Source organism: Grampus griseus (genome assembly GCF_964374135.1).
Source record: "Grampus griseus genome assembly, chromosome: 2".
Taxonomy (NCBI): domain Eukaryota; kingdom Metazoa; phylum Chordata; class Mammalia; order Artiodactyla; family Delphinidae; genus Grampus; species Grampus griseus.
The window spans coordinates 163,500,600-163,528,080 of NC_139018.1; the positions used below are offsets into that span (position 1 = coordinate 163,500,600).

General features: G+C 35.8%; 1 protein-coding gene across 1 annotated transcript in view; it reads right to left on the reverse strand.

Moving 5' to 3' along the window:
* DNAJC1 (DnaJ heat shock protein family (Hsp40) member C1) overlaps window positions 1-27,481 on the reverse strand; it is a 207,622-nt gene that overhangs the window by 66,376 nt on the left and 113,765 nt on the right. Inside the window, exon 8 of the mRNA XM_082648592.1 lies at window positions 21,541-21,704. Coding sequence (XP_082504718.1) covers window positions 21,541-21,704 — 164 coding nt within the window. The remainder of the gene's footprint in view (window positions 1-21,540; window positions 21,705-27,481) is intronic.

Sequence of the window (27,481 nt, forward strand, 5' to 3'; positions counted from 1 at the left end):
ATGGATTGGAGACAAAATGAAGATTACTGGTTGCTATAGGCTGGTGGGGACAGGGGTAGGGAATAGGGAGCAACTGCCTAATGGGTACAGAGTTTCCTTTTGGGGTGATGAAGTGTTTTGGTGCTAAACAGAGGTGGTTGTACAACAATGTGAATGTAAATGCTACTGAAGAGTTCACTTTTAAAAGGTTAATTTTATGTTATATGAATTTCTCCTCAATTAAAAAAAATTGTTTAAAAAACCCACATTGGTATACCACCCACTAGAAGAGCTAAAATGAAAAAAAGACATAAATACCAACTGTGGGCAGGGATATGGAACAACAGGAACTCTCATAAATTGGTGTGTATGCATACATTGGTTATAATTACTTCAGAAAACTGGCAGTAATCTACTAGAGCTGAATCATATGCACACCCTAGCACAATGCCTAGTAGGTGCTCAATAAATGTTTATTGATTGAACTAATGAAGTTCCCACTGTTTTTTTAGGCACTGTGCTAAGATCCTGGGACATAAAAATGAAAAGTCATGGTTCTCTCTCCTAATAAACAGACATTTAAATAATTATAATAACAGTATACAGTTGGCTCTCTGTATCTGTGGGCTTCACATCTGCAGATTCAATCAACTCCGGATTGAAAATAATCAGAAAAAAAATTCTAGAAAGTTCCAAAAGGACAAAACTTGAATTTGCTGCATGCTAGCAACTGTTTACACAGCATTTACATTGTATTTACAACTATTTACATAGCAGTTACATTGTATTAGGTATTATAAGTAATCCAGAGATTAAAGTATACAGAAGGATGTACATAGGTTATATGCAAATACTACACAAATAAAGGGACTTGAGCATCTGTGGATTTGTGTGTCCTGGGGTTGGGAGCGGTGTCCTGGAACCAGTCCCCTCGGAATACTGAGGGGTGACCACATTTACACTGTAGGGGAGCACAGTAGGTGGTTTTAGAGTCAGACAGACCATTTAAGCCCTGGCTCCACTACTGACTAGTTAGCTATGATTACAGGCAAATCTGAACTTTATTTCCGTATCATTTCTGGAATTTCTTTTCTTTCTACTCTCACTCTACAGTTTCAGTCTACTGCTGCTAGAGTCGTCTTTCTAAAACAGAACACATTGGGAATTCCCTGGCAGTCCGGTGGTTAGGACTTGGAGCTTTCACTGCCGGGCCCTGGTTCAATCCCTGGTTGGGGAACTAAGATCCCACAGGCCGCATGGCATGCCAGAAAAAAAAAAAGAAAAATCAGAGCACATCACCACCTCACTCCTTCCAGCTCAAAATCCAAAGATTCCCTACTACCTAAAATATAAACTTCTTAGTCTGGCATTCAAAAACTTGTGTATTTTGTTACCTACCTGTCCTTCCAGCCTTAGGTCACAGTCTACTCCCACTGTGTTCTGGAAGCCAGACACAATGTTCTGCCATCTCATCTTGAACATGTTTTGAAATGTCTTACCTTTGTGTCTTTGCTCAACATGTCTTTCTTCCAAGAATTCACTCTCCTCTCTACTTTGAGTATCTCCGAGTCATGAGAAAGTGATTTTCATGGTATATTGATAAAGGGTCTTCTACATGTAATTTAGCTTAACCTACAGATTAAGCATGGGAGAGAATAAACTGATCACATTTATGGGAGCAGACTGATCCACACAACAGATGAATAAATTAGCCATCGGGAACACACTCTGGCCTTGTGGGCATTTTACTCAGGCAGAGGAAGTTATTATTTTCTCAATACTAACCATATTGTTGTATCAGAGTTATCTCTTCTTAAAAGAACGACACTGGAAAACTGCTTTTCTGGTCCAGAAAGTTGAATCTAATCCAGTATCAAAATAAATTGGCCCTATCCCTGTGACTCCTAGTGGCAAATATAGTGAGATACTCCCAGGAACTTTAATCTCATGGAAGTAAGATTATCTTTTGAAAGATAAACACACAAAGGATAAGAACATGTAATGGTATTGAGTGATGGAGTGAAATAAATTAGTGGGATCAGTTTAATTCAACAAGTGAATTCAATTAATATTTACCCTATAGACACTACAGGGGATATAAAATTACAAGGGTATGAGCACAACCATCAGGTGGTTTATAGTGGAGGAGAGGAACAATATAAGTGCCCAGGTAATTATAATATAAGAATTATATCTCAGCTTATTCCTAAAAATACGTACTTATATTATTAATAAGACTGGATGCAAGGGAAACAATACAAAGCACAAAAACTAAATTCTATACTACAGTATACAGAAAAACTCCTTACATTATAAAAGGAAGATGAGAAACAAATGTGGATTTTTAAAAACTCTCTCTCCATAGGTATACCTAATTATATTTTAAATATTATTAAAATTTTCCTTTTAGAAAGCATTTAGTATACTATGATTCACCTTCTCTATGATCTCCTTCCCTCTGCCAAAAAAAAAAAAATCTAATTTAAGTGTTTTTTCTATAACATCATAATCCTAAGACAAAAGTGGTTTATTTAGAGATACAGGGAAAGAAAACCAGGAAATAGTATTCAGCTAATCAGTAATATGATGTCGGACTAAAACTAGTAGCATATTAGTTGTCAGGAAGTGGAAAGGATTCTCAGATTTCAAAGCAACATCGATGTGATAAGACTCAAGGCAGAAGAGAGCAGGTGGTGTGGTAGCAGTCATTAATTATAAGGTAGCTGGGCTTAACAAAAGACACACTTTAAAGACTTATCAATTATCTTAGCATTCTTCAAATTGACTGTAAACTGTTGCCACTGTAGAAAGTTTCTAAGAAGAAAACAAATTTATAAATAAAAGTTAAAGTCAAATAGCCATCACAAAATAAATGACCGTTTAAAAAAAAGTTTCTCAGCTATCTAGGAAGAAGTCTTAAGACATTATGAAACTAAAGACAGTGTTAGAGAATATTGGTAGAATAACACATGCTGGTAATCACCCACCTGAACCATAAAACCACTAATTCTTTTAGAAAATTATCTAATTAAGATTAATTTTATTGAAGGGCTATGATGTGTCTGCCACTTTTACATGTTTCATTTAATTCTCATAGTATTCTTTGTTGTCTACTCATGTATGTACTTGAATATATGCATGAATGCGATATACACAAACAGATATATAAATCTGGTGTACATATTTCAGTCCACACAAAAGTAGTTTCTTATGGTGTGCTTTCATTTTATCTTAGTCTGTAAAACTGAAGACTGTGATATTCATTCTTTTTTCCCACTCAGAGAAAACTTCTATAACAAAATGAGTTACTAAGAATTTAATACAGCAGGATCTAAAAACCTGCTGTATTGTTTACTTTTTACTGCGTAAAAGAAATGTGTCCTAGTTCAGGACTATCCAGTGCATACCGAAGCCATTAGGCTCCAATTGTGTGTGAAGAGATGAGGGTGGAAAAGAAAATCTGAGTGCAAATGGAAGCGTTGAAGAAAAGGGCAAGACAATTGGGGGGACAGAAGAGTCCCTAAAATTGGTAACAGGATATGATGACATACTTGCACTTGGAGGCAAGCTTGAGAGCGGTGGCGAGGCCCCTGGTTAGCTTGGCATGAGGAGAGCAGTTGCCAGTGGGCCTCTTGCTGTATCAGAGACTACAGACACCACACTGGCCAAACCAGGAGGACAAGCAAAGGGGACTCACTTCAGAAGAAATTAGAGGGCATTCTCAGATAATCAACAAAGCAGTAATCTCAGACCGAGTGACTTCTTTTTGGAGAGACAACTGGGAAAGGGGCCAGGGCCCAAAGAATGAGTAACAGTGGGCTTCTCACAGACCCTGATGGGGGAGGGCTTAAAGTCAGAAATTTCTTTGGAAAAACTGAGAGATTTGACATCTTTTGTACTCTAGTGTTATCAAACAAGTTACCTCTAAAAGAATCTTATAAAATATAGGTGTTTAATATTTGTTGAAAGTGATTTTAGTAGACTTAAAACAGGATTTTAATAAAATAAGACTACCAGACACATAAATATCTCAGTTTTTCGTGCTCTCAAATATACTGGCCATTTTCTGTCTTGATGATCAAGAAAACCATGAAATGCACTTTTAACAGCACCATATAGTAAATCATTTATTGGGATGTCTTTTCTGCTATCCAGTCTATAATAGTCAGAGACAATGTTTAAAAAGAGTTTTCCTTTTCTTCCTGAAGCTTTACTTAAGTGAGAAACAGCTTTAATACAAAGGGCCAATTCAGCAAAATATAAGATTTTCTAACATGCAAAGTTCAAATTTATCTTTTGGAAAAGGCAGATATTCTAGATCTAATATGGCCATGGCCAAATTATTTTGAAAATATAATACACTTTAGAAAATGTATGTAAAACAATTTTATTAAAGGGTAAACTAATGAATGATGAAAATATTCAGTGGCAAGCTGCTATTATCAACGATGAACACAAACAGTTAACTGCTGGGTAACAGACTGGGACCTTTCACCGGAGACTTCAGCTGTTATCAAACTAATTACATTAAAAAGCTTTTAAAATGAAAACCTTGTTCTTACAAATAAAACAGATCTATCTAGGCAGTTTTAGGTAGGTGACGGTCTAGCAACAAAAAAATCTCACCAATACTCCAATGTACTTAGGGATCGCTTCTTTTGGTTCTGTTGTTAAGACATGGGAAAGATAATAATTTTGAATGGTTTAAAGTCATCTTGCTAGGCAAGTAACAGGAAGGTAAGATATTAAATGACTTCAGGATAATATAGTAGGTGCCTTAATAATAGAGACAAACTGATAAAAAGAAGAAAGAAAACAGGCTGATATTTATATCCTCTATGTATCCCCTAAATACCAATAGTCAAATAATTTGCATAACTGTAGTGAATCTTGGAAACAGATGACGGATGGCTGAATCAAACATACAGTAAAAGGTAAAGAAATGGAGTTTTCCCAAGGACAGTGGTGTGCTGGAGCCCACTTACACCAGCTCATGAGAGCCAATTGCCAAAGTTTCAGTAACTGTGTGAGCCAGTTATTAAACGTACCCATTATTAAAAATTAGATTATATAAACTTTTAATTAAATTATACTAAAAAAGGTAATAGTCAAAATTCATTGCTTCCTCTTTTACATTTTATTATTATGTATCCTTTGAGGATATTCACATCTAGTGTATCTACATGATGGAAATATTACAGAATGGTAAACTACTGCTCCACATCTTTTCCCAACTCCACTTTCAGTGACTTCATGTTGATAATTTCAAATCAGCCATGATGAGAGTAAATTACCAGTAAAATTGGCAAATGCTACAAATTGAGGCTTCTTTTTTCCCTCCAAAGAATCAATTTTAAAAAATTCACCTACCTACCAGTACCATGGGGTATTCTAAAAATATGTATAAGGATAGCTGGTTTAAAAGCAGTAACACTGTGAAATACTTAAAAAACTACTTCCTGAAAAATCATTGATGACAAATAGGGAATATTCTCTTAAATGCTACTAAAATATAAATTAGATCAATCCTGGAATACTCCAGAATATAAATAAATGATTTTTTATTTTATAAAGAAAAATATGCCACCCCTCTTTGACTGCTATGACTTTGGGGGTTTAATTTTGGTTTGGAGTCATTCTAAACGGAAATGAAGAGGATGTGGCATAAGGGCAGAATAAGAAACCACCAAGAGTCACTGATGAATACTTCACAGGCCCATGCTCACAGCTCTAAGTGTTACCATCAACATTTTTAAATAGGAACAGCATTCTGGAAGTTGTTTTCCTGATGAAGATACATGCCCTTTTCCACTTAAATAACTTTCTCTTGTTTACATTCACACACCTACTCAAGTATCTCTTTTCTGACAATAATCTGATTTTGTTTCTGTTGTTTTTGTTTACTCACTTTTCTGTACTCACCATAACTCTTTCAAAACATTAAGTTTTTGTGTATATGGAATAGTGTGAAACTGAGGAGGGCAGCCATGTTTCTTAGAACTTCAGGGTTTTTCCAAGATGCCTTGCCTCATGGGGTGAGGAAGAGGCCATACGGATGGGACCCTAGCCTCCCTCATTCTGACATTAACCAGAGAAGCTCAGCCATTTGTAGCTGTCTTTCATATATTGGGGTTATGTGTAAAATGTCACTAGGAAGGGAGGGAGGGAGGGAGGGAGGGAGGGAGGGAGGGAGGGAGGGAGGGAGGGATGGAGGTGGAAAGAGAAAAGAAAAGAAAACCAGTGTGTTAGAGAACTTAGGTACGCCAATGTTTGAGTGTGTGTGTGCATATGCATGCATGTGTACCACCTGTAATTATGCAAGGTGTGTTTGTGTGTGTTTTGGGAGGAACAGGTATAGGTAGATTGGGTCTATTCATCGTTAAAACACAAGTGCATTTTTAACTGAATTATACGCATTATATTTTATATATACACCTACACAAAGATCTAACTGATTTAAATTACTGATATTCGAGGTTTTTTTAAATTAAAATTTAAAGTTACAGAGTATGTAGATAATCTAAGTTTTAAAGGGAACAAGAAAACAATTCTAAGTTTTGAATCTTCACATAATTACATTATATGTTTTAAAAAATAAGTTCATGTGTTGTATATTTTTTATAAAACAAGGGCAACACTATCTCTCAAAACAAACAGAAACAAAGAACACTTTACAGAGATAAATAAAATGAGAAGTCCCTGAGATAGTAAATTTTTAGACAATAAAACACATTGCTGGTTGGAATACTGTCTTTTCAAGAATATATCCAAACACCTTTCAAACTAAATAGTCTTTCAAGTTTGAAAAGGGAAAATAAATAAATTCATTGATTTAAATTACTAGAAATGCATTTACTTTAAAGACCTTTTCTTTTCTTTTTTCCTACAGCAAGTAAATCAATCAAAGAGTAAAGTGCAATAATGACTGCAAGACAAGGGTTCAAGGAAGATGAAATACTGGCTGTATGGAAGATGTGTGTTCCACAGACTTTGTTCTGAGGTCTTCCATCCCAATACTAATCAGGCCCCATCTAGCTTAGTTTATGAAATCTGACATGGGTACAGCCTATGGCAATAAGGATGCAGGATAGTGATTTTATTTCTTATTTTATTCATTGCAGCCCCAGGGAGAGAGATAACGAGAACAGGAATGAAATCCAAGTCTCCTACATAAAACACTGCAGAACATTACCACTAGGTCACAGGAGGGAAAAAGAAGAAACTATTTTATTTTAGAAGAGTTTATTTATTATAGTATTTATGGTGGAAAATTATTTTGTTTGACTTACCAATGACTCATTAAAACCTCACTTTTATTAATCATATACATGGATTGTTTTCGCACAAAAAATGTTTGACATCTGCTCATTGGACTTAAAATACTTAACTACATTGTTTCAAAAATGAAAAAAAAATTACTATCACCAACTTAACTTATAATGTTGGGCAATTATAATCAGAAATAACTTTTCGTATTTCACATTTTATCTAATATTCCTACTATTTGGATATTTGCCATCTTTTACTTATTGCTTTAAAGTGCTACAGGCACTGCCACTAATGAAAGCTGTGGCAAATTCTGGGAGAAATCACCTGGGTTTGACCCTTTCAAGAGCTTAAGAAGGTTAAGAAATTCCATAGATGGATTCATGCCTAATATACTTACACTGGTTGAGCCATGTAAAATTCCTGATATTTGAATGTTTTTACCCTAAATAACAACAATTGCATATGAATGAACTAAATATTGCACAGTGCCCCTGATAATCAAACACCCCTTGCAAAATGGAAAAAATGTTACCAGGGTTGTGAGAGTTAAATGAGCAACTCAATGTTCAGTAGGACATAGGACAATATCTGACACAAGATGTCAAGAATGATGATGATAATGATAAAAATTTGTATTTCCCCTATTTGACATGGAATTATCAGTAAAGTCAACAGCTAGCTTTCTGCTATGGTATTTTCCTTATGCAATTTGTCTATATGAGCTATACAGAGGTATAGCCTCTGTCTACGGTCATTTGCCACCATGTCATATGCCCAGGGTAACCATTCCTAGAAGTTCATCTCTCCATTACATCATTTTACAGCAATATTTTGTGAGAGCTTACAAACATGGTACTTAAAACCTTTCCAAATATATACTGGACAAAACAAAAACGAGTTAGGGAGATTATTGGAGAAGCTCTTGAACAAAGTCAACTTCTTAATACAAACAGCAGAGAGGTCAACTGGGACATATATTTCTCTTCATTTGGTTTCTACTAATAAAAGGACAAAAGAAAAATTTTAATGTAGATGAAAACTTTGAAAATGACAGGAAGATCCCAAAGAAGGCTAGAATAAAAGGAACATTTTGGTTTAGGGTTTCTCAGTTTACAAAATGTTTTAACATACATACTTTTATCTCTAAGGTAGAAAGATCAGATAATTTCACACTCTTTGTATGGTGTTAAGTAATAAGAAAACAAAAACCCGGATCATATAGGTAATAAACAGTGATGCTAAAACTAGAACTTAGGTCTTCAAATCTTAAGAATCCAGTATTTTGTCTCCCACTCCCCCCATTATTATGGTCTCTCAGCAGAAGTCACCATGATAAATTACTCTGGACACTTGATCAATTTAACAAATATCTACTGAGAGTATAAGGTGTGCACATTTCTACGGTCAGTTCAACCAAAGAAACCATAGGCAAAAATTCTAATGAGAAAAGAATACAGGCTTTGAAACAAAGGAATCCAGGAAATGAAATGCTGTATCATCACACAGTTCTACACACAAAAAACTCCTGTATGACTTCATTTTAACTACTTACATATGCAATGACCTTATTTACAAATGTCACTTTCTCAGGTACTGGGAGTTAGGGCTTTAACATATAAATTTTAGGGGGACACAGCTCAACAAATAACACACAAAATACACCACAAAATAGATGAAGTAAAGGGTCAAAGGTCATTTTATTGTCTGGGGAGTAGCAACAGAAACTCATGCAAGACTATAATAAGAGGCATATTGAATACTACATATTATCCACAAAAGGAAGACTAAAAGAGTGTATAATGACATCAAGTTTATAGAAGGGAGAAATGGAAATTTAAAATTAATCCAAAAGAAAGCAAGAGAGGAAACAGATAAAGAGGGACAAATAGAAAGCAAATACTAAGATGATAAATTTGAACCCCAAAATATCACTAATTATACTAAATATAGATGAATTAAATGCTCATCCCAAAAACCTAAAATGGTAAACTTAAATAATAAAAAAACTATATGCAACAGAAGGCAGTAACAGAAAGATATCTGGAAATACCTATCTTTTAGGAAAATAAACATGAGTTGAAGAGGAAATCACAAGGAAAATTAGACTGTTTCAAACTGAATGAAAATGAATACATAATATCAAAATTTGTGGGATACAGCTAAAATACAAATGTATAAATATTAAAAATACCAAATATAAAGCTCTACATTTAAATAATTCAGTGTTCAGAAAAAACTTACAGCATTAATACTTAGAAAAGAAGGAAGTTCTCAAATCAATGACCTAAACATCCACCTTAAGAAACTAGAAAAAGAGCAAATTAAACCCCAAATAAGTAGGAGACAGGAAAAAATTAATAGCGTAAATCAATGAACACAAGACTAAAAAACAACAGAGGAAAATCAATGAAACCAAAAGCTGATTTCTAAAGAAAATCAGTAAAATGGATGTATTTCTAGAGACCCTGACCAAAAATAAAACAGAATCTGACACGGGGCTTGCCTGGTGGCACAGTGGTTGAGTCTGCCTGCCAATGCAAGGGACACGGGTTCGAGCCCTGGTCTGGGAAGATCCCACATGCCGCAGAGCAGCCAGGCCCGTGAGCCACAACTACTGAGCCTGCGCGCCTGGAGCTTGTGCTCTGCAACAAGAGGCCGCAACAGTGAGAGGCCCGCGCACCGCGATGAAGAGTGGCCCCCACTCGTCGCAACTAGAGAAAGCCCACGCACAGAAACAAAGACCCAAAAATAAATAAATAAATAAAAATTTTAAAAAACTGCAGTCCCCAACACCCTGTATTTCCTTCTTCCCCCTCCTCGTTCTCTTTAAAAAAAAAAATGAAAAGAAGACACAAATTACCAATATCAGAAATGAAAGAGACATCACTACAGATATTAAAATGATAATAAGGGAATATTATAAACAACTTATTCCAGTATATTCAACAACCTGGATAAAACAGTCAAATCCCTTCAAAAAGAAAAACAGCCAAAGCTACCTTAAGAAAAAAATAGATGGAATTCCACACAAATGCTGGTAGAAAAGAGAAGAGGAAGGAACACTTCCCAATGCATTCTATGAGGCCAGTATTACCTGATATGAAGAGGACACAAAAACATTGAAATATAACAAAATTGTAGACCTATCCTTCATGAAAGCTACTAGGACTAATAAGTGAGCATAGCAAAGTTACAGGATAAAAGGCTAACATACAAAAATTAATTGTATTTCAATATACTCATATTAGAAACTGAAATTAAAAAATACAATTCAGAATAGTATAAAATATGAAATATTTAGATATAAATTTGACAAAATATGTTCCTAAGAGAAATTAAAGAAGACTTAAATAAAATAAGAGATATACATGTTAATGGATCAAAAGACTCAATACTGGGACTTCCCTGGTGGCACAGTGGTTAAGAGTCCGCCTGCCAATGCAGGGTACATGGGTTTGAGCCTTGGTCCAGGAATATCCCACATGCTGTGGAGCAACTAAGCCTGTGTGCCACAACTACTGAGCCTGCGCTCTGGAGCCTGTGTTCTGCAACAAGAGAAGCCACCTCAACGAGAAGCCCACGCACTGCAACAAAGAGTAGCCTCCGCTCGCCGCAACTAGAGAAAGCCCGTGTGCAGCAACAAAGACCCAAGACAGCCAAAAAAAAAAAGACTCAGTATTGTTACGATGCGAAACCTCCCCAAATTTATCTACAGATCAATTCAACTGCAATAAAAATTCCAGCAGAATCTTTTGTACAAATTGACAACTTGATTTTAAATTTTATAAAGAAATGTAAAGAACTAGAATAGCCAATACAATTTTGAAAAGAAGGTAACAGTTGGAGGATTTATGCTATCTGATTTCAAGGCTTATTATCAAGACAAATTGTACTGGTGTAAATATAGACATACAGATTAAAAAAACAGAACAGAGAGCCCAGTAATAAACCAACACATATACAGTCAATTATTTTCAACAAAGGTCCCATGCCAACTGAATAGGAAAAGTATAACTTTTTTAACAAATGGGGCTACTGGATATCTAAATGTCAAGCAAACAAACAAAAAGCACCTCAACGCTTACCTCCCACTATATACAAAAATTAACTTGAAATCTCACAGACCTAAATTTAAGAGCTAAAATTGTAAAACTTCTAAATGGAAACATGGGAGAAACTCTCAGTAACTTTGGGTTTGGTAAAAACTTCTTAATTAGGACAGGAAAAGGACTTAGTATAAAAGAAAATATTTAATAAACTGAACATCTGAATTTAAAACTTTTGCTCTTCAAAAGACACTATTACTAAAATAAAAAGCAAGTTAGGGTGCTTCCCTGGTGGCGCAGTGGTTAAGAATCTGCCTGCCAATGCAGGGGACACAGGTTCGATCCCTGGTCCAGGAAGATCCCACATGCCATGGAGCAACTAAGCCCATGCGCCACAAATATTGAGCCCATGTGCCACAACTAGTGAAGCCCATGCACCTAGAGCCCATGCTCCGCAGAAAGAAAAGCCACCACAATGAGAAGCCCACGCACTGCAACGAAGAGTAGTACCCATTCGCCACAACTAGAGAAAGCCCACACGCAGCATCGAAGACCCAACGCAGCCAAAAATAAATAAATAAATAACTTATATATTTAAAAAAGCAAGTTATAAACAAGGAGAAGATATCTGCAAAACATACAGGTGACAAAAGTGTTCAAAATATGTAGAGAATTTTAAACTCAATAATAAGACAAGCATGGGCCATAGATTTGAAGAGAGACTTCATAAAGAAGATACTCTAATGAAAAACAGATAAAAAGATGCTCAGCATTATTAATCATTAGAGAACTGCAAATGAGAATCACAATGAGATAGTCCTACACATCCACTAGAATGGTAAAAAGAGTGTTAACAGCAAAGGTTGGCCAAGATGTGGAGCAACTGCAACTCTTACACATTGCTGGTGGGAATATAAAATTAATAGCCACTCTGGAAAACACTTTGGCAACTTTTAAAATATTTAGATATACACACATCACACCTTCCAGTCATTTTACTGCATGGTATTTACCCAAGAGAAATGAAGGCATAAGTCCATACAAAGACATGTACAATGAATCTTCATAGAAGACTCATTTATAATGGCCAGAAACTAGAAACAAATCAAATGTCTATCAACTAATAAACTTAAAAAACTGTAGTGTATCCATACAATAGAATATTACTCAGCACTAAAAAGGGAAAACTATAGAAACATGAATAAATCTCACAACAGAGTATGCACTGTATGCTCCTATATACATAACATGTTAGATCATGCAAACTAACCCACTATGGATTATTATTCAGTGATAAAAAGAAACAAACTACTGATACACTCAAACACTTGGAGGTATCTTAAGGGCATAATGTGAGTAAAAAAAAAAAAAGTGAATCTGAGCACCTAAATCTATAAAGCAAATATTAACAGAATAAAGGGAGAAATAGACAGCAATACAATAATAGGAAGTAGGAAACATTAATACCCCACTTGTATCAATGGGTAGATCATCCAGACAGAAAATCAATAAAGAAGACTAGCCTTAAATGACATGTTAGACCAGACTGAATTAATGACATATACAGGACATTCCATCCTAAAGCAACAGAATACACATTCTTCTCAAGTACACATGGATCTCCAGGATAGATCAGATGTTAATTAGCCCACAAAACAAGTCCTAAATTTAAGAAGATTGAAATCATATCAAGCACCTTTTCCTACCACAATGGTATTGACATTAGAAATCAATTACAACAAGAAAGCAAAACTCACAGATGTATGGTGATTAAGCATATGATCATCTGAATAGATGCATTTGACAAAACTGGGCAAAAACATTCATTTATGGTAAAAACTCTCAACAAAGTGTGTATAGAGGGAATGCACCACAACATAATAAAGGCCGTATGTGACAAGCCCAAAGCTAACATCATACTGAACACATGAAAAGACGCTCAGCATCACTAATCAACAGGGAAATGCAAATCAAAACCAAAATGAGATATCATCTCACACTTGTTAGAATGGCAATTATCAAAAAGACAAGAAATAACAAGTGGTGGCGGGGATATGGAGAAAAGGGAACTCTTGTGCACTGTTGGTGGGAATGTATATTGGTCCAACCACTATGGAAATCAGTACAGAGATTCCTCAAAGTATTAAAAATAGAACTACCATATGATCTAGAAGTTCCACTTCTGGGTATTTATCCAAAGAAAGTGAAAACACTAATTTGAAAAGATATATGCACCCCAATGTTTGTTGCAGACTAGTTACAATAGCCAAGGTATGTAAAGGACTTCAGTGTCCTTTGATGGATGAATTGATATAGAAAATGTGACACACAGATCCACAGACACACACAGGAATATTATTCAACCATAAAAAGAAGGAAATCTTACCATTTGTGACAACGTGGATGGACCTTGAGGGCATTATGCTAAGTAAAATAAATCAGGTAGAGAAAGACAAATACCAGATGATCTCACTTTTTTAGAGGAATCTTAACAAAAACAAACAAAAACCAAGAAAACTAAGCTCAAAAAAAAAGAGAACAGACTGTTTTTTTTCTTTTTTTTTATAACTTATTTATTTGTTTTTAGTTTTGGCTGTGTAGGGTCTTCGTTGCTGTGCGCAGGCTTTCTCTAGTTGCAGTGAGCAGGGGTTACTCTTTGTTGCGGTGCACGGGCTTCTCATTGCGGTGGCTTCTCTTGTTGCAGAGCACGGGGTCTAGGCGTGCGGGCTTCCATAGTTGTGGCTCACGGGCTCAGTAGTTGTGGCTCACGGGCTCTAGAGCACAGGCTCAGTAGTTGTGGCGCATGGGCTTAGTTGCTTCATGGCATGTGGGATCTTCCTGGACCAGGGCTGGAATCCGTGTACCCTGAATTGGCAGGTGGATTCCTAACCATTGCACCACCAGGGAAGGCCCAGACTGGTTTTTATAAGAGGTGTGGCTGTGGCAGTGAGGGGTGGATGAAATGGGTGAAAGGGTACGAATAAATAAGTCATGGGGATGTCATGTACAGCGTGGTGACTATACTTAATAACACTGTACTGCATATTTGAAAGGTGCTAGGAGAGTAGATCTTAAAAGTTCTCATCACAAAACAAATTTTTGTAACTATGTGTGGTGATGGGTGTTAACTATACTTACTGTGGTGATTCCTTTGCAATCCATACAAAGTCGAGGGACTTCCCTGGTGGCGCAGTGGTTAAGAATCCGCCTGCCAACTCAGGGGACATGGGTTCAAGCCCTGGTCCCACGTGCCGCAGAGCAACTAAGCCCATGTGCCACAACTACTGAGCCTGCACTCTAGAGCCTGCGTACCACAACTACTGAGCCCGTGTGCCACAACTACTGAAGCCCGCGTGCCTAGAGCCCATGCTCCGTTAACAAGAGAAGCCACTGCAATGAGAACCCTGCGTACTGCAACAAAGAGTAGCCCACTCTCCCCACAACTAGAGAAAGCCCGCGCACAGCAACAAGGACCCAACACAGCCAAAAATAAATAAATAAAAAATACAGACAAAGTCGAATCATTATGTTGTAAATATGAAACTATTATGTTATATGCCAATTACATCTCACTAAAAAAAAAGAAAGGAATAAAAATGAAAAGGCATTAAAAAATGTCTACCTCAAGAGGTCACACAATGAATGATTCCGTCTATATAACGTTCTCAAAATGACAAAACTCCTGAGAAAGAATAAATTAATGGTTGTCAGAGGTTAAGGATGGTGGGAAGGTGATGGGTGTGAATATAAAGAAGCATGAGTGATGTATTTGTGTTCTGTATCTTGACTAGTTCTATGTCTTTATTGCAGTGGTTGTTACATTAATCTACACATGTGATAAAATGGCATACAACTATACACAGCCATTGTACTTAATGTCAATTTCTTGGTTTTGAAATTGTATTGTAGTTATATAAGATATAACTATCAGGGAAAACTGGGTTAAAGGTACACTAGAATTCTGTGTACTATCAAATCATATCAAATCAAATGGGTTTAAGAAAGCAAGGTGGTTTAATGTTAGAAAAACAATCTATATAATTCATCTCATTAACAAAATAAAGGTTAAAAAGCTATAATCATCATAACAGACACAAAAATATTTGATAACATTTTATAACATTCATTTTTAATAAATAAAAATTCTTAGCAAATCTAGGAAGAAATTTTGATTTTTAAAATTCACAGTGTGACGTTAACAAAAATGGCAGAGTAAGGAACTCCAAACTTACTCTCTGTACAAAAGCAACAACAAAAAAGGTCAGAATCTATCAGAATCAAGTTTTTCTAAACTCTGGAAATTAATCAAAGGCTTGCAGTACTACGGGTAACATGTACTAAAGAAAGACAGCTGATTCTTGATAAGAACAGCAACCTCTGGGCTACATTAACTTACCCCAGTCTTATTCCCTGTTCCACAGCTCAGCACTACCTATGAAAATAACAACCATATTCTTGATTGTAGAGGGAGCAGAATGAACTAATTTTCAAGGAACTGTAATCATTTGTTTTGATCTGTTTCGTGGCTCCTTGGAAGATCAAAAGGCTTGTCTTTATTTTGCTTAACTGAAAACTGGCCTAATGCTAAAAGCTCTTCCCTGGGGGCATTTTGGGAAAATGGTTACTGTCTAGTATCTTAGCCACTGCTTCCTGAAGCAACAGAAAAAACCTGGGCAAACAACAGATTAACCAAAAAGCTTGAGAAGAAAGGCTGAGGAATAAGATGCTCTGAGAATCTAGGCCACGTGCATGCTCAAGGCTGTGAGCATGGTCAGAAAAGACCTGAGAAGGACTTAAGTTCTCACCTGCTGTTGCTCTTGAGGCTCTCTGGAAGCAGAAAGTAAAAGCTAAGGCAGAATTGTCAACTGCCTGACTGGGTGTGGAAGCTGATGAGCCCCAACACATACACAGAGCCCATGGCAAAGACTGGAAGAAATTTTGGCTACAGGCATTCAAGGAAATCTCTGTCCAATTATTAGCTGATCACTAAGTTAACTGAATAGAGACTTCAGTGGCTACACAAAACAAGCAGAGTTTGTAGAATTAGTACAGAAAAGTCTGTAAACAAACAAACAACAACTACAATAAGCCAAACATAACAATAAATCCTGGAAAGGGGAGAGAATCTGATTTTTTCAGAGTTGCAACTAATAACTGTCACAATACCCAGTCTTCAACAGGAACAACGATAACTGCCATACCTGCAAAGAAACAATATAGTATGGCCCAAACAAAGGAAAAAATAAATAGAAACTGCGCCTGAGGAAGACCAGACACTGGAATTTCTAGGCAAAGGCTTTAAATCAGCTATTTTAGGGCTTCCCTGGTGGTGCAGTGGTTGAGAGTCCGCCTGCTGGTGCAGGGGACATGGGTTCGTGCCCCGGTCCGGGAGGATCCCACATGCCGCGGAGTGGCTGGGCCTGTGAGCCATGGCCGCTGGGCCGGCGCGTCTGGAGCCTGTGCTCCGCAGCAGGAGAGGCCACAACAGTGAGAGGCCCGCGTACCGCAAAAAAAAAAAAAAAAAAAAAGAGTAAATCAGCTATTTTAAATATTCAACAAGCTAAAGGAAACCATGCCCAAAAAACTAAAGGGAAAGTATGAGAACAATGTGTCACCTAGTTGAGAATAAATCAATAAATAGGTAGAAATTATTAAAAGGAATAAAACAGAAATTCTGAGGGTGAAAAGTGCAATAACAAATTAAGAATTCACTAGAGGGGCTCAACAGCAGGTTTGAACAGGCAGAAAAAGAATCAGCAAACTGACAAATAAACCCACTGAGATTATCTGGTCTGAAGAACAGAAAGAAAAGAGAATTAAGAAAAATAAGCAAACCCTCAGAGGCCTGTGGGATACCATTAAACATATCAACATATGCTTAATACGAGTAACAGAAAGGTGAAAGGAGGAAGGGGAAGGGGGGTGAGAGAGAAAGAGAGAATATTTGAAGAATACTGGTCAAAACTTCTAAAATTTGAAGCTCAATGAACTCCAAAAGGATAAACTCACAGGAATCCACATCTACATACATCACAATCAAACTGATCAAAAGCTAAAGACAAAGAAAGAATCTTCAAAACAGGAAAGGACGAGTAACTCATCATGTAAAAGCGATCATCAATAAGATTAACATCTGATTTCTAATCAGAAACCAGAAGGTAGAAGGTAGTGGGGTGATGTACTCAAAGTGCTGAAAGAAAAGAACAGTCAAACCAAAATTATTTATCTGGCAAAACTATCCGTCAAAAATGAAGGAAAAATTTTGACATTCCCAGATAAACAAAATGTGAGAGAGTTTGTTGCTAGCAGTCTGGCCCTACAAGTGCTTAAAGGGACTCCTTCAGAATGAAATGAAGGGACATTAGACAGTTACTCAATGGCATATGAAGAAATAAACACCAGGATAGGTGTTTTTGTATTTACACAGGTAAATATACAAAAGAGCATAAATGTAATTTTTGTTTGTAATTCATTTTTAATCTCACTAAAAGACAACTGCATAAAGCAATAGTTATAAATCTAAGTTGACAGGCACACAATATATACAGATTTAATCTGTGACAATAACACATTATATGGCGGAAAGTTTAACACTACTGAAACTAAGTTGGCATTAATCCTAACTAGATTGTTATAAATTAAGATGTTAATGTAATCCCTAGAGAAACCACAAAATATATGTCTGAATAAAGACCTGTATGTGAATGTTCATAGCATTTTTATCATAGCCCCAAAGTGGAATCAAACTAAATATCCATTAGCTGAAGAATGGATAAACAGTATGTGATATATCCATGATGGAATATTATTTAGCCATAAGAAGAAATGAAGTACTGTTAAATAACACAACCCTGAATACTTTATGCCAAGCAAAACACAAAAGGCCACATACTGAAAAGAAAAAAAAGGCCACATACTGTATGATACCAATTATGTGAAATGTCTAGAACAGGCAAATCCATAGACAGAAAATCGATTAGCAGTTGCCAGGGAAGGGGAGAGAGGAGAATTGGAGCTAACTGCTAACAGGTAGAGGGTTATTTCTTTATTTTTTTGGTGTGATGAAAATCTTGAATTAGATAGTGGTGATGGTTGCACAACATAGTGAATAGACGACAACCACTGAACTGTGTGCACTTTTAAATGGTGAATTTTATGTTATGTGACGTGCGTCTCAGTAAAAAAATGCTACAGAAAGCCTACAGCATATATCACATTTAACAGTTAAATAAAAGAATATATAATTTTAATAATGAAATAAAACTTTTAATAAAGAAAGCTTTTTTGAGATTGCAAATGAAACAAAGATACTTATTATATCACTTTTATTCTACATGTACTAGAGATCCTTAGCACAAAAGAAAAAAAAAGTGTAATACTCAGAAAAACTGTTAAAATTATAAAATAAATTTAGCAAGGTTGCAGGACACAAGGTTATTATACAAAAATCAATTGTATTTCTATATAGCAAATATAATTGGAAAGTGAAGTTTAAAAAAACAATATCATATATAATGTCATCTAAAAACACTAAATGACCAGGAATATTTTTTTAAACGTGCAGTATATACACACAAAAACCTGTAACACATTAAAAATAATTTTTTAAAGACCTATATGAATGGATTTATTTATGGGTTGTAGAGTCAATACTGTCTGGATGCCAGTTCTTCCAAAATTAATCTATATATTCAATGTAATCCCAATTGAATATCTAAGCTGAATAATTTGTGGAAAATGGCAAATTACTTTAAAAATTTATATGTAAGGGCTTCCCTGGTGGCGCAGTGGTTAAGAATCCGCCTGCCAGGCGACGTGGGTTCGAGCCCTGGTCTGGGAAGATCCCACATGCCGTGGAACAACTAAGCACGTGTGCCACAACTACTGAGCCTGTGCTCTAGAGCTACGAGCCACAACTACTGAGCCCACGAGCCACAACTACTGAAGCCCGCGCGCCTGGAGCCTGTGCTCCGCAACAAGAGAAGCCGCTGCAATGAGAAGCCTGCGCACCACCAGGAAGAGTAGCCCCCACTCACCACAACTAGAGAAAGCCCACGTGTAGCAACGAAGACCCAACGCAGCCAAATATAAAATAAAATAAAATAAAATAAAAAAATTTATATGTGAATGTAAAGTGGCAATCTTATAGGAGGAAAACTAAGTTGGAAAATTACTATACCAGATATCTAGTACATAGCTACAGTAATTCAGATTGTGTGGTATCAGCACAAGCATGGAGAAATAGATTAATGGAACAAAGCAGAAAGTCTAGAAACAGACCACATGGTTATGGACACTTGTTCTATAATAAAGGTGGCATTTGCAGAGCTGTAGGAAGCAGTCTTTTCTTTAACTGGTATTGGGTCAGTTGGTTTGGAAAACTTTTGAAAAAATATTAAACTTGATCATTACTTTACAATAAACACAAAGTCCAGGGGATTATGAATCTAAATGTAAAAAGTAGAATACTAAAGCTTCTAGAAAAATTTGGAAATATCTTTATGACTGCAAAGTGGGAAAAGATTTCTTAAACACAACACAAACATCAAATAAAGGAAAGGAAAAGACTGATGACTAAAATTAATAACCCTGGTCATCAAGACACCATTAAGAGAATGAAAAGGCAAGCCAAAGTGGGAGAAAATGTGCAAAGATTCACTTCTGAAATACACTAAAAACCTCTTTACAAATCAGTAAGAAAAAACAAAGGCAACCCAATAATAAAAAAAGACTTGAAAAGGCATTTCACATAGGAGAGTATCAGTGTCCAATAAACATAAGAAAAAGTGTTTAAACTTATTCATCAAAGGTTATACAAATTAAACCATAATTAAATATGACTACACACCTAACTCTAGGGTTAAAAACATAAAAGACTTGACCCAGTGTTGGCAAGGATGTAAAGTAATTGAAGTTTTCAGATCCTGTTGCTGAGCTATAAATTGATACAAACATTGAAAAAAAAATTCAGAATTATTTACTGAATTATTATTATTTTATTAATAAAATAATAATATATAATTATATATTTTTATATATAATATAATAATATATAATATAATATATTATTTATAATTACATATAATATATATAAATATATATTATATTATATATAATTATAATTATATATTATATAATAATTATAATACATATAATATATAAATATATATAATATAATATATTAATATATATTATATTATTAATATATATTAATATATAGATATAAATATAATAATATATAATTATATATTTATATATAATTATATATAATTATATATATATTATATATATAATCAATAATATTATTATTATTTTCTGAATTATTCAGAAAAAATTCAGTATTATTTACTAAAGCTGACCCTGCAACTTAACTCCAAAAATAGAAATTTACACATACGTGTACTGAAAGTACAATAGTGTGCAAAGGAAACTTACTCATTATAGTCAAAAACTGGAAACATCAATCTCCAACAAAAATAAATTGTGCTATATTTCTAAATGGATTATACAGCAATGAAAATGAACAAATTACCACTACACACAATAATGAATAACTATCACAAATACTATATGAATAGAGGAAAGCAGATGCAAAATAGTACATATGGAATGTGTTATGGACTGAATGTCTGTGTCCGTCCCCCCATCCATATGTTGCGATCCTAACCCCCAATGTGATGGCAGTAGCGGGTGGGGCCTTTGGGGGTTCCTTAGGTCATGAGGGTGGAGCCCTCATGAATGGGATTAGTGCCCTTATGAAAGAGACCCCAGAGAGCTCTCTCACCTCTTCCACCATGTGAGGACACAGCAAGAAGACTGCTGTCTATGAATAGGAAGAGGGCCCTCACCAGACACCGAATCTGCCGGCATCTTGATCTTGAACTTCCCAGTCTTCAGAACTGTGAGAAATAAATGTTTGTTGTTTAAACCACCCAGTCTATTATATTTTTGTTACAGCAGCCTGAATGGACTAAGACAGGACAATTCCAGTTATAAACTTCAAACAGCCGGAAAAACTAATCTATGGTTAGAAGTCAGGATGATCATTATCTTTGTAGAAGAAAAGAAAGGTAGTGACCAGGATGAAGCATGAGTGTGGCTTCTGGACACTGGCAATGTTCTATTTCTTGATCTTGGCAATGGTAACTTGATTTACCATGTGACAGTTTACTGAGCTGTACATCTATATTTTATGTACTTTTCAGTATGTATTTTACTCAATTAAAACAAAATTTTAAAAATTTACCTGTTTTTTCTGTGCTCTGTTTCTATTTTCCAGCCAATCATCCATTTGTTCCTCAATTTCTTCTATAGAAGTTCCATGATCATAAGATTGAATATATGTACTTTCTAAAGGTGTATATACAGGAAATTCAGGTTTTGGTTTTTTTACTTTAACTTTCTTCTGCTCTAAAAAAAAAAATGTTTAAAAGAACCAATCAATAACATAATAGCTTCTAACATTTTATTCATAGACCATTCTTGAAAGAACACATAAATATATATTGTTCTTTCATCAAAATAGAATTGCTTTGCTATAAATAGTTAGCTGTAAAGTTTTATTGTGCCCTATCCACTGCATTGTTTTAAAATAAAACTCACGGGTGCTAATGATAGAAGATTATGATATAACCATCATATCAATTTGTATATATCTTTAGTGTTCAAAGTACTGTTCATGAAACATTTCATTATGGCATAGTGAAAAGAGCCTGGTCATTAGTGTTTTAATCCTACCTTTACTATCTAATAGTTGCACAATACTGGGCAAGTAACTTAACCCTTAGAACAAGTGTCCATTTTCTCTTCTGTAAAAGGGAGCTACATCTAACCTCATAAAGTTGATGTGAGGAGAATTATATATCCCCTAACATACTACTTGGCAGAAAATTAGCTCTTAATGGTATACATTCATCTTTTCAATATTTTACAAATGCAAAATATAACCTGGCAACATCAAGGGTAGTTATCAATAGATACTTATCAATTTATCAATTGGCCTCTCCATTAAATCCCTTTCTGATTAGAAAGTTAACACTGAGAAGCAACTTCACTCTTGATTACTACTGTCAAACTCATCCATCCTTATAACCATATCTTCTCCATCCTCTATGTATCTGTTATAATACTAACGTAATAAAATTAATGATATTGGCATATGAAGAGACAAATTCCTAGAATAGAACAGAGAATTCATAAATGTTTCAGTTCAGTGGGAAAAGGATTTATTAAATGATGCTGTCACAAATGAATACCCATTTGAAAGAAAATTGGACACAACCTTACAATATATACCAAAATAAATCCCAGTTGGATAAGAGACTTGACTTTAAAAACCAAAACAATAAAAATCTTGCAAAAAGAAATCTAAAATACTACCTGTACTATTTAAAGGAAGACAAAATCTTAAATAAGACTGAAAACCCAAATGCTATATAAAAAAAAAAGATAAAAGACAGAATAAACAAATCAAGAGAGAAATAACAGATTTGGAAAGATCATCTACAATTCAGAGTACAAACAGAAGCCTGATATACAGAATACATAAAGAGATCTTATAAACTGACAAAAGGATAGGCAGCCCAATAGAGAAAAATGGCCAAAAATAATGTGCATTAAGAATACAGGGTTGGGCTTCCCTGGTGGCGCAGTGGTTGAGAGTCCACCTGCCGGTGCATGGGACATGGGTTCGTGCCCCGGTCCGGGAGGATCCCACATGCCGCGGAGCAGCTGCGCCCGTGAGCCATGGCCGCTGAGCCTGCACGTCCGGAGCCTGTTGCTCCGCAGCGGGAGAGGCCACAGCAGTGAGAGGCCCGCGTACCGCAAAAAAAAAAAAAAAAAAAAAAAGAATACAGTGTTATGGGAACAGTTCTACTTAACAAGGCTGTTACCTTTCTAGAAATTACATGGTATCTAATACCATATTTTATCCTCTACTGCTTCAGTACCTTTATACATCCAGGCTTTTGAAGTGGTGACTTAAAAAAAAAACAAAACACCCTAATACCAAAATAGGAAATTAGTAACTTAAATGATATATGAGTCTAATTTAAAAGTATAAAAACATAGTGTCACCAGAGTACAATATGAGCCCAAATAGGAGGCCAGGTTTTCTTGTCTTTCAAAATTGTTTTTCAGAAAAGAGGAAGAAACCGTATAAATGACTCCTTATGGGGACTTCCCTGGTGGTGCAGTGGTTAAGAATCCGCCTGCCAATGCAGGGGATACGGGTTTGAGCCCTGGTCTGCGAAGATCCCACATGCCGCGGAGCAACTAAGCCCGTGCGCCACAACTACTGAAGCCCGTGCACCTACAGCCCATGCTCCACAACAAGAGAAGCCACCACGATGGGAAGCCCGCGCTGCAATGAAGAACAGCCCTGCTCGCTGCAACCAGAGAAAGCCCACGTGCAGCAATGAAGACCCAATGCAGCCAAATTTAAAAAAAAAAAAGATTCCTTATGAAGTTGGTCATATTACTCAATTTTTCACAATTTCTTTATTTTGAGCAACAAATTATTGCTAAGGGAAAATACACATAAACTAGAATGTAGTTTTGGTTGCTTATAGAGAATCAGTTATAAAAAGGAAGCAAATAAATTTGGTTTATTTCTGGGGTGTTGATCACAATTGCAAGTATCTGAATCTTTTAAAATATGCATTTAAAAAAATCACTTAAAAAAATAATACAAAACTTCCACTCCTGGAAAAATGAAGAAGTACTTTTTCATAGTCCTCTCACTAAGAAAAACTAAAAATTCTAAATGTTATATATGAAACAAACAGAAGAATAATCTGAATGTTGGAGAGAAGACAGACCAACTAGGAATGGCAGGACCCAATGAGCACCAAGGTGGTAACTTCCCTGGGTTTCTTACAGCCTCATATATCCCAGACTTGGTCCCAGGGAGGCTTGCAGCCTAAAAACACTGAAAGGCACAGAAATAATAATGGTAATATTAAAAAATTTAAAAAGCTTTCTCTTTCCAGCCAAAAGGACCAGAAAAGCAGCAGCATATCAAGATAAACTTTTAGATAATAACCGATCTACTTCAGGCAAACAACACAGAAAAAACTATGGCCACACCCCACCCCTATGCCAGCGAAGGCTAGTGGGAAGCCTAGACTTCTGCCATAGTGAGGCTGTAATGAGGCACCCCAACCTCAGGGTGATGTGGGAGAAGGCTGTGTAAGAAGCCAAGCTTTCATGTCTGCTGAGAGGTGATGTGGATCCCCCTTCCCATGTGGGAACAGCAGACACTAAGTTGGTAGTCTGGGTTTCCAAATCTACCCAGGGATAGTAGATTTGGAATAATGAGGTGTCCCTCCTCCTCCCTGCCAGGGTGGTTTCAGAGGAAGCCTAGAGGGCAATCAGGGCTTTCACAACTGTCCAGCTGAGGCACCCCTGCCCCCCACAATGTCAGAGGAGGCCAGGTGGCGAGCAGTAAGGCTGGGGTAAGTGGAGACCTACTTACTGGCAAGCAAGAGCACCCACACCCACCCAACCCTGAAAGGATTCACAACCAGCCTCCCCCTCAGCTGTAATACATGTCATGAAGGGAACCTGGAATTCCACTCCTACCTGACTGTAACAGGGCAGCAGCCCTCCCCTTTCCACTGCTAGGCTTTGTTAGAGAACACCAGGTAAAATAGAGGATTTAAATAAGATCCAGAGTCTTGTAATACCTGAAATGTCCAAGTTTTAATAAAAAAAAAGTCACTCATCATACCAAGAACCAAGAATATCTCTATTTGAATGAAAAAGATAATCAATAGATGCCAACAGATGAAAGAGACATCCAAATTATCCGCCTAGGATTTTAACACAGCATATAAAAATGGTCTGACAAGCAATAGTACACATTCTTAAAACAGAGGAAGAAATAAAAAGTCAACAGCAAAGAAACAGAAGATATACAGAAGAACCAAATAGAAATACCAGAACTGAGAAGTATGCTAACTGAATTTGGCACATTTTTCAAGTGCAAAATGCAAACAACTGTCAACTCAAAATTCCATATTCAGTGAAAATATCCTTCAGGAATAAAGGGGAAACCAAGACCTCTGCAGATGAAGGAAAACTAAGAGAATCTGTTACCAGCAGACCTATCTGATAATAATGGCTAGTTATCTGAACAGAAAGGAAATCATAAAAGAAAAAAATCTTAAAATAGCTGGAAGGAGAAAGAACAAGAGTAAAAATATGGGTAAATACAATAGATTTTCCTCCTCCTCTTGAGTTTTCTATGTTATATCTGACAGCTGAATGGAAATTAAAACATTCAATATATGTAGAGAAAATATTTAAGACAGTTATAAGTGGGAGACATAAATGGATGTAAAGTGAGGTAATGTTTCTATATATCACTTGAAATGGTAAATTGTTTACACCAGTAGATTGTAATAAGTTATGTATATATAACATAATACCTAGAGCACCCACTAAAAACGCTATACAAAATAATATATTAAAAAAACACTATAGGGCTTCCCTGGTGGCGCAGTGGTTGAGAGTCCACCTGCCGATGCAGGGGACACGGCTTCATGCCCCGGTCTGGGAGGATCCCACATGCTGTGGAGCAGCTGCGCCATGAGCCATGGCCGCTGAGCCTGCGCGTCCAGAGTCTGTGCTCCACAAGGGGAGAGGCCACGACAGTGAGAGGCCCGCGTACCGCAAAAAAAAAAAAAACAACAACAACAACACTATAGATAAATTCAAATGGAATTCTAAAAAGAAAATCATTCGAGTAACCTACACAAGAAAGCAGAAAGAAGAAAACAGAACAAATAGAAAACAAAAAATAAAATGGCACACTTAAGCCCTAATATATCAATAACTACATTACAGGCAAATAGTCTAAATACACCAATTAAAAGATAAAGATTGGTACAGTGGATGAAAAACCAGGACCTATGTATATGCTATCTACAAGAAACTTACTACAAATTAATCAAAACATTAATCAAAAGAAAGCAGGAGTAGCTAATTAATATCAGGTAAATAGAATTCAGAGCAAAGGAATTTACCCAAAAGATGCCCAAAGCAAGCAGAAGAAAGAAAATAATAAAAATGAGAACAAAAATCAATGAAACTGAAAAGAAAAGCAATAGAGAAAAATCAATGAAACAAGGAACTGGATCTTTGAAAAGATCAATAAAACTGATATACATCTGGAAAACTGACCAAAAAAGTGAGAAAACAGAAGTTAGCAGTATTTTAGCACTGAAACTGGAGAAATCACCACAGGACATGCAGATATCAAAAGGATAATAAAGTGAACAACGCTAAACACACAAATTTGACAATTTGGGTGAAGCTGACCAACTGCTTGAAAAATACAAACTACCTTAATTCAATCATTAAATAGATATATGAAATAAGATATTTGAATAGCCTTGTATTTATAAAGGAAATTTAATTTATAATTTAAAAACTGCCAAAAAGAAATATCCAGGCTTAGATGGCTTCACTAGAGAATTCTACCAAATGTTTAAAGAATTAACACCAATTCTACACAGCTTCTTTCAGAAAATAGAAGAGAAGACTTCCCAATTCATTATATGGGGGCACCCTGATACTGAAATCATACAAAGACAGTACAAAAAGAGAAAACTATAGACCAGTATCTCTCATGAATATAGATGCAAAAATCCTTCACAAAATATGTGCAAAGAGAATTCAGCAATATATAAAAAGAATTATATACCATCATGGTATTTACTGCGGGGGGGTGCAAGTGTGGTTCCATATTCAAAATTCAATCAGTGTAATCCACAACATTAACAGGCCAAAGAGGAAATATCACAAGATCATATTAATTGATGAAAAAAATGTAACAAAAATTTAACAAAATTCAACACCCAGTCATGATTAAAAACTCAGAAAACTAGGAACAGAGGGAAACTTCCTTAACTTCATATAGGGCATCTATAAAAAACATACAGCTAGCACCTCAATACATAAGGCAAATACTAACAGCCATAAAAGGGAAAATCGACAGTAACACATTCATAGTAGGGGACTTTAACACCCCAATTTCACCCATGGACAGATCATCCAAAATGAAAATAAATAAGGAAACACAAGCTTTAAATGATACATTAAACAAGATGGACTTAATTGATATTTATAGGACATTCCATCCAAAAACAACAGAATACACATTTTTCTCAAGTGCTCATGGAACA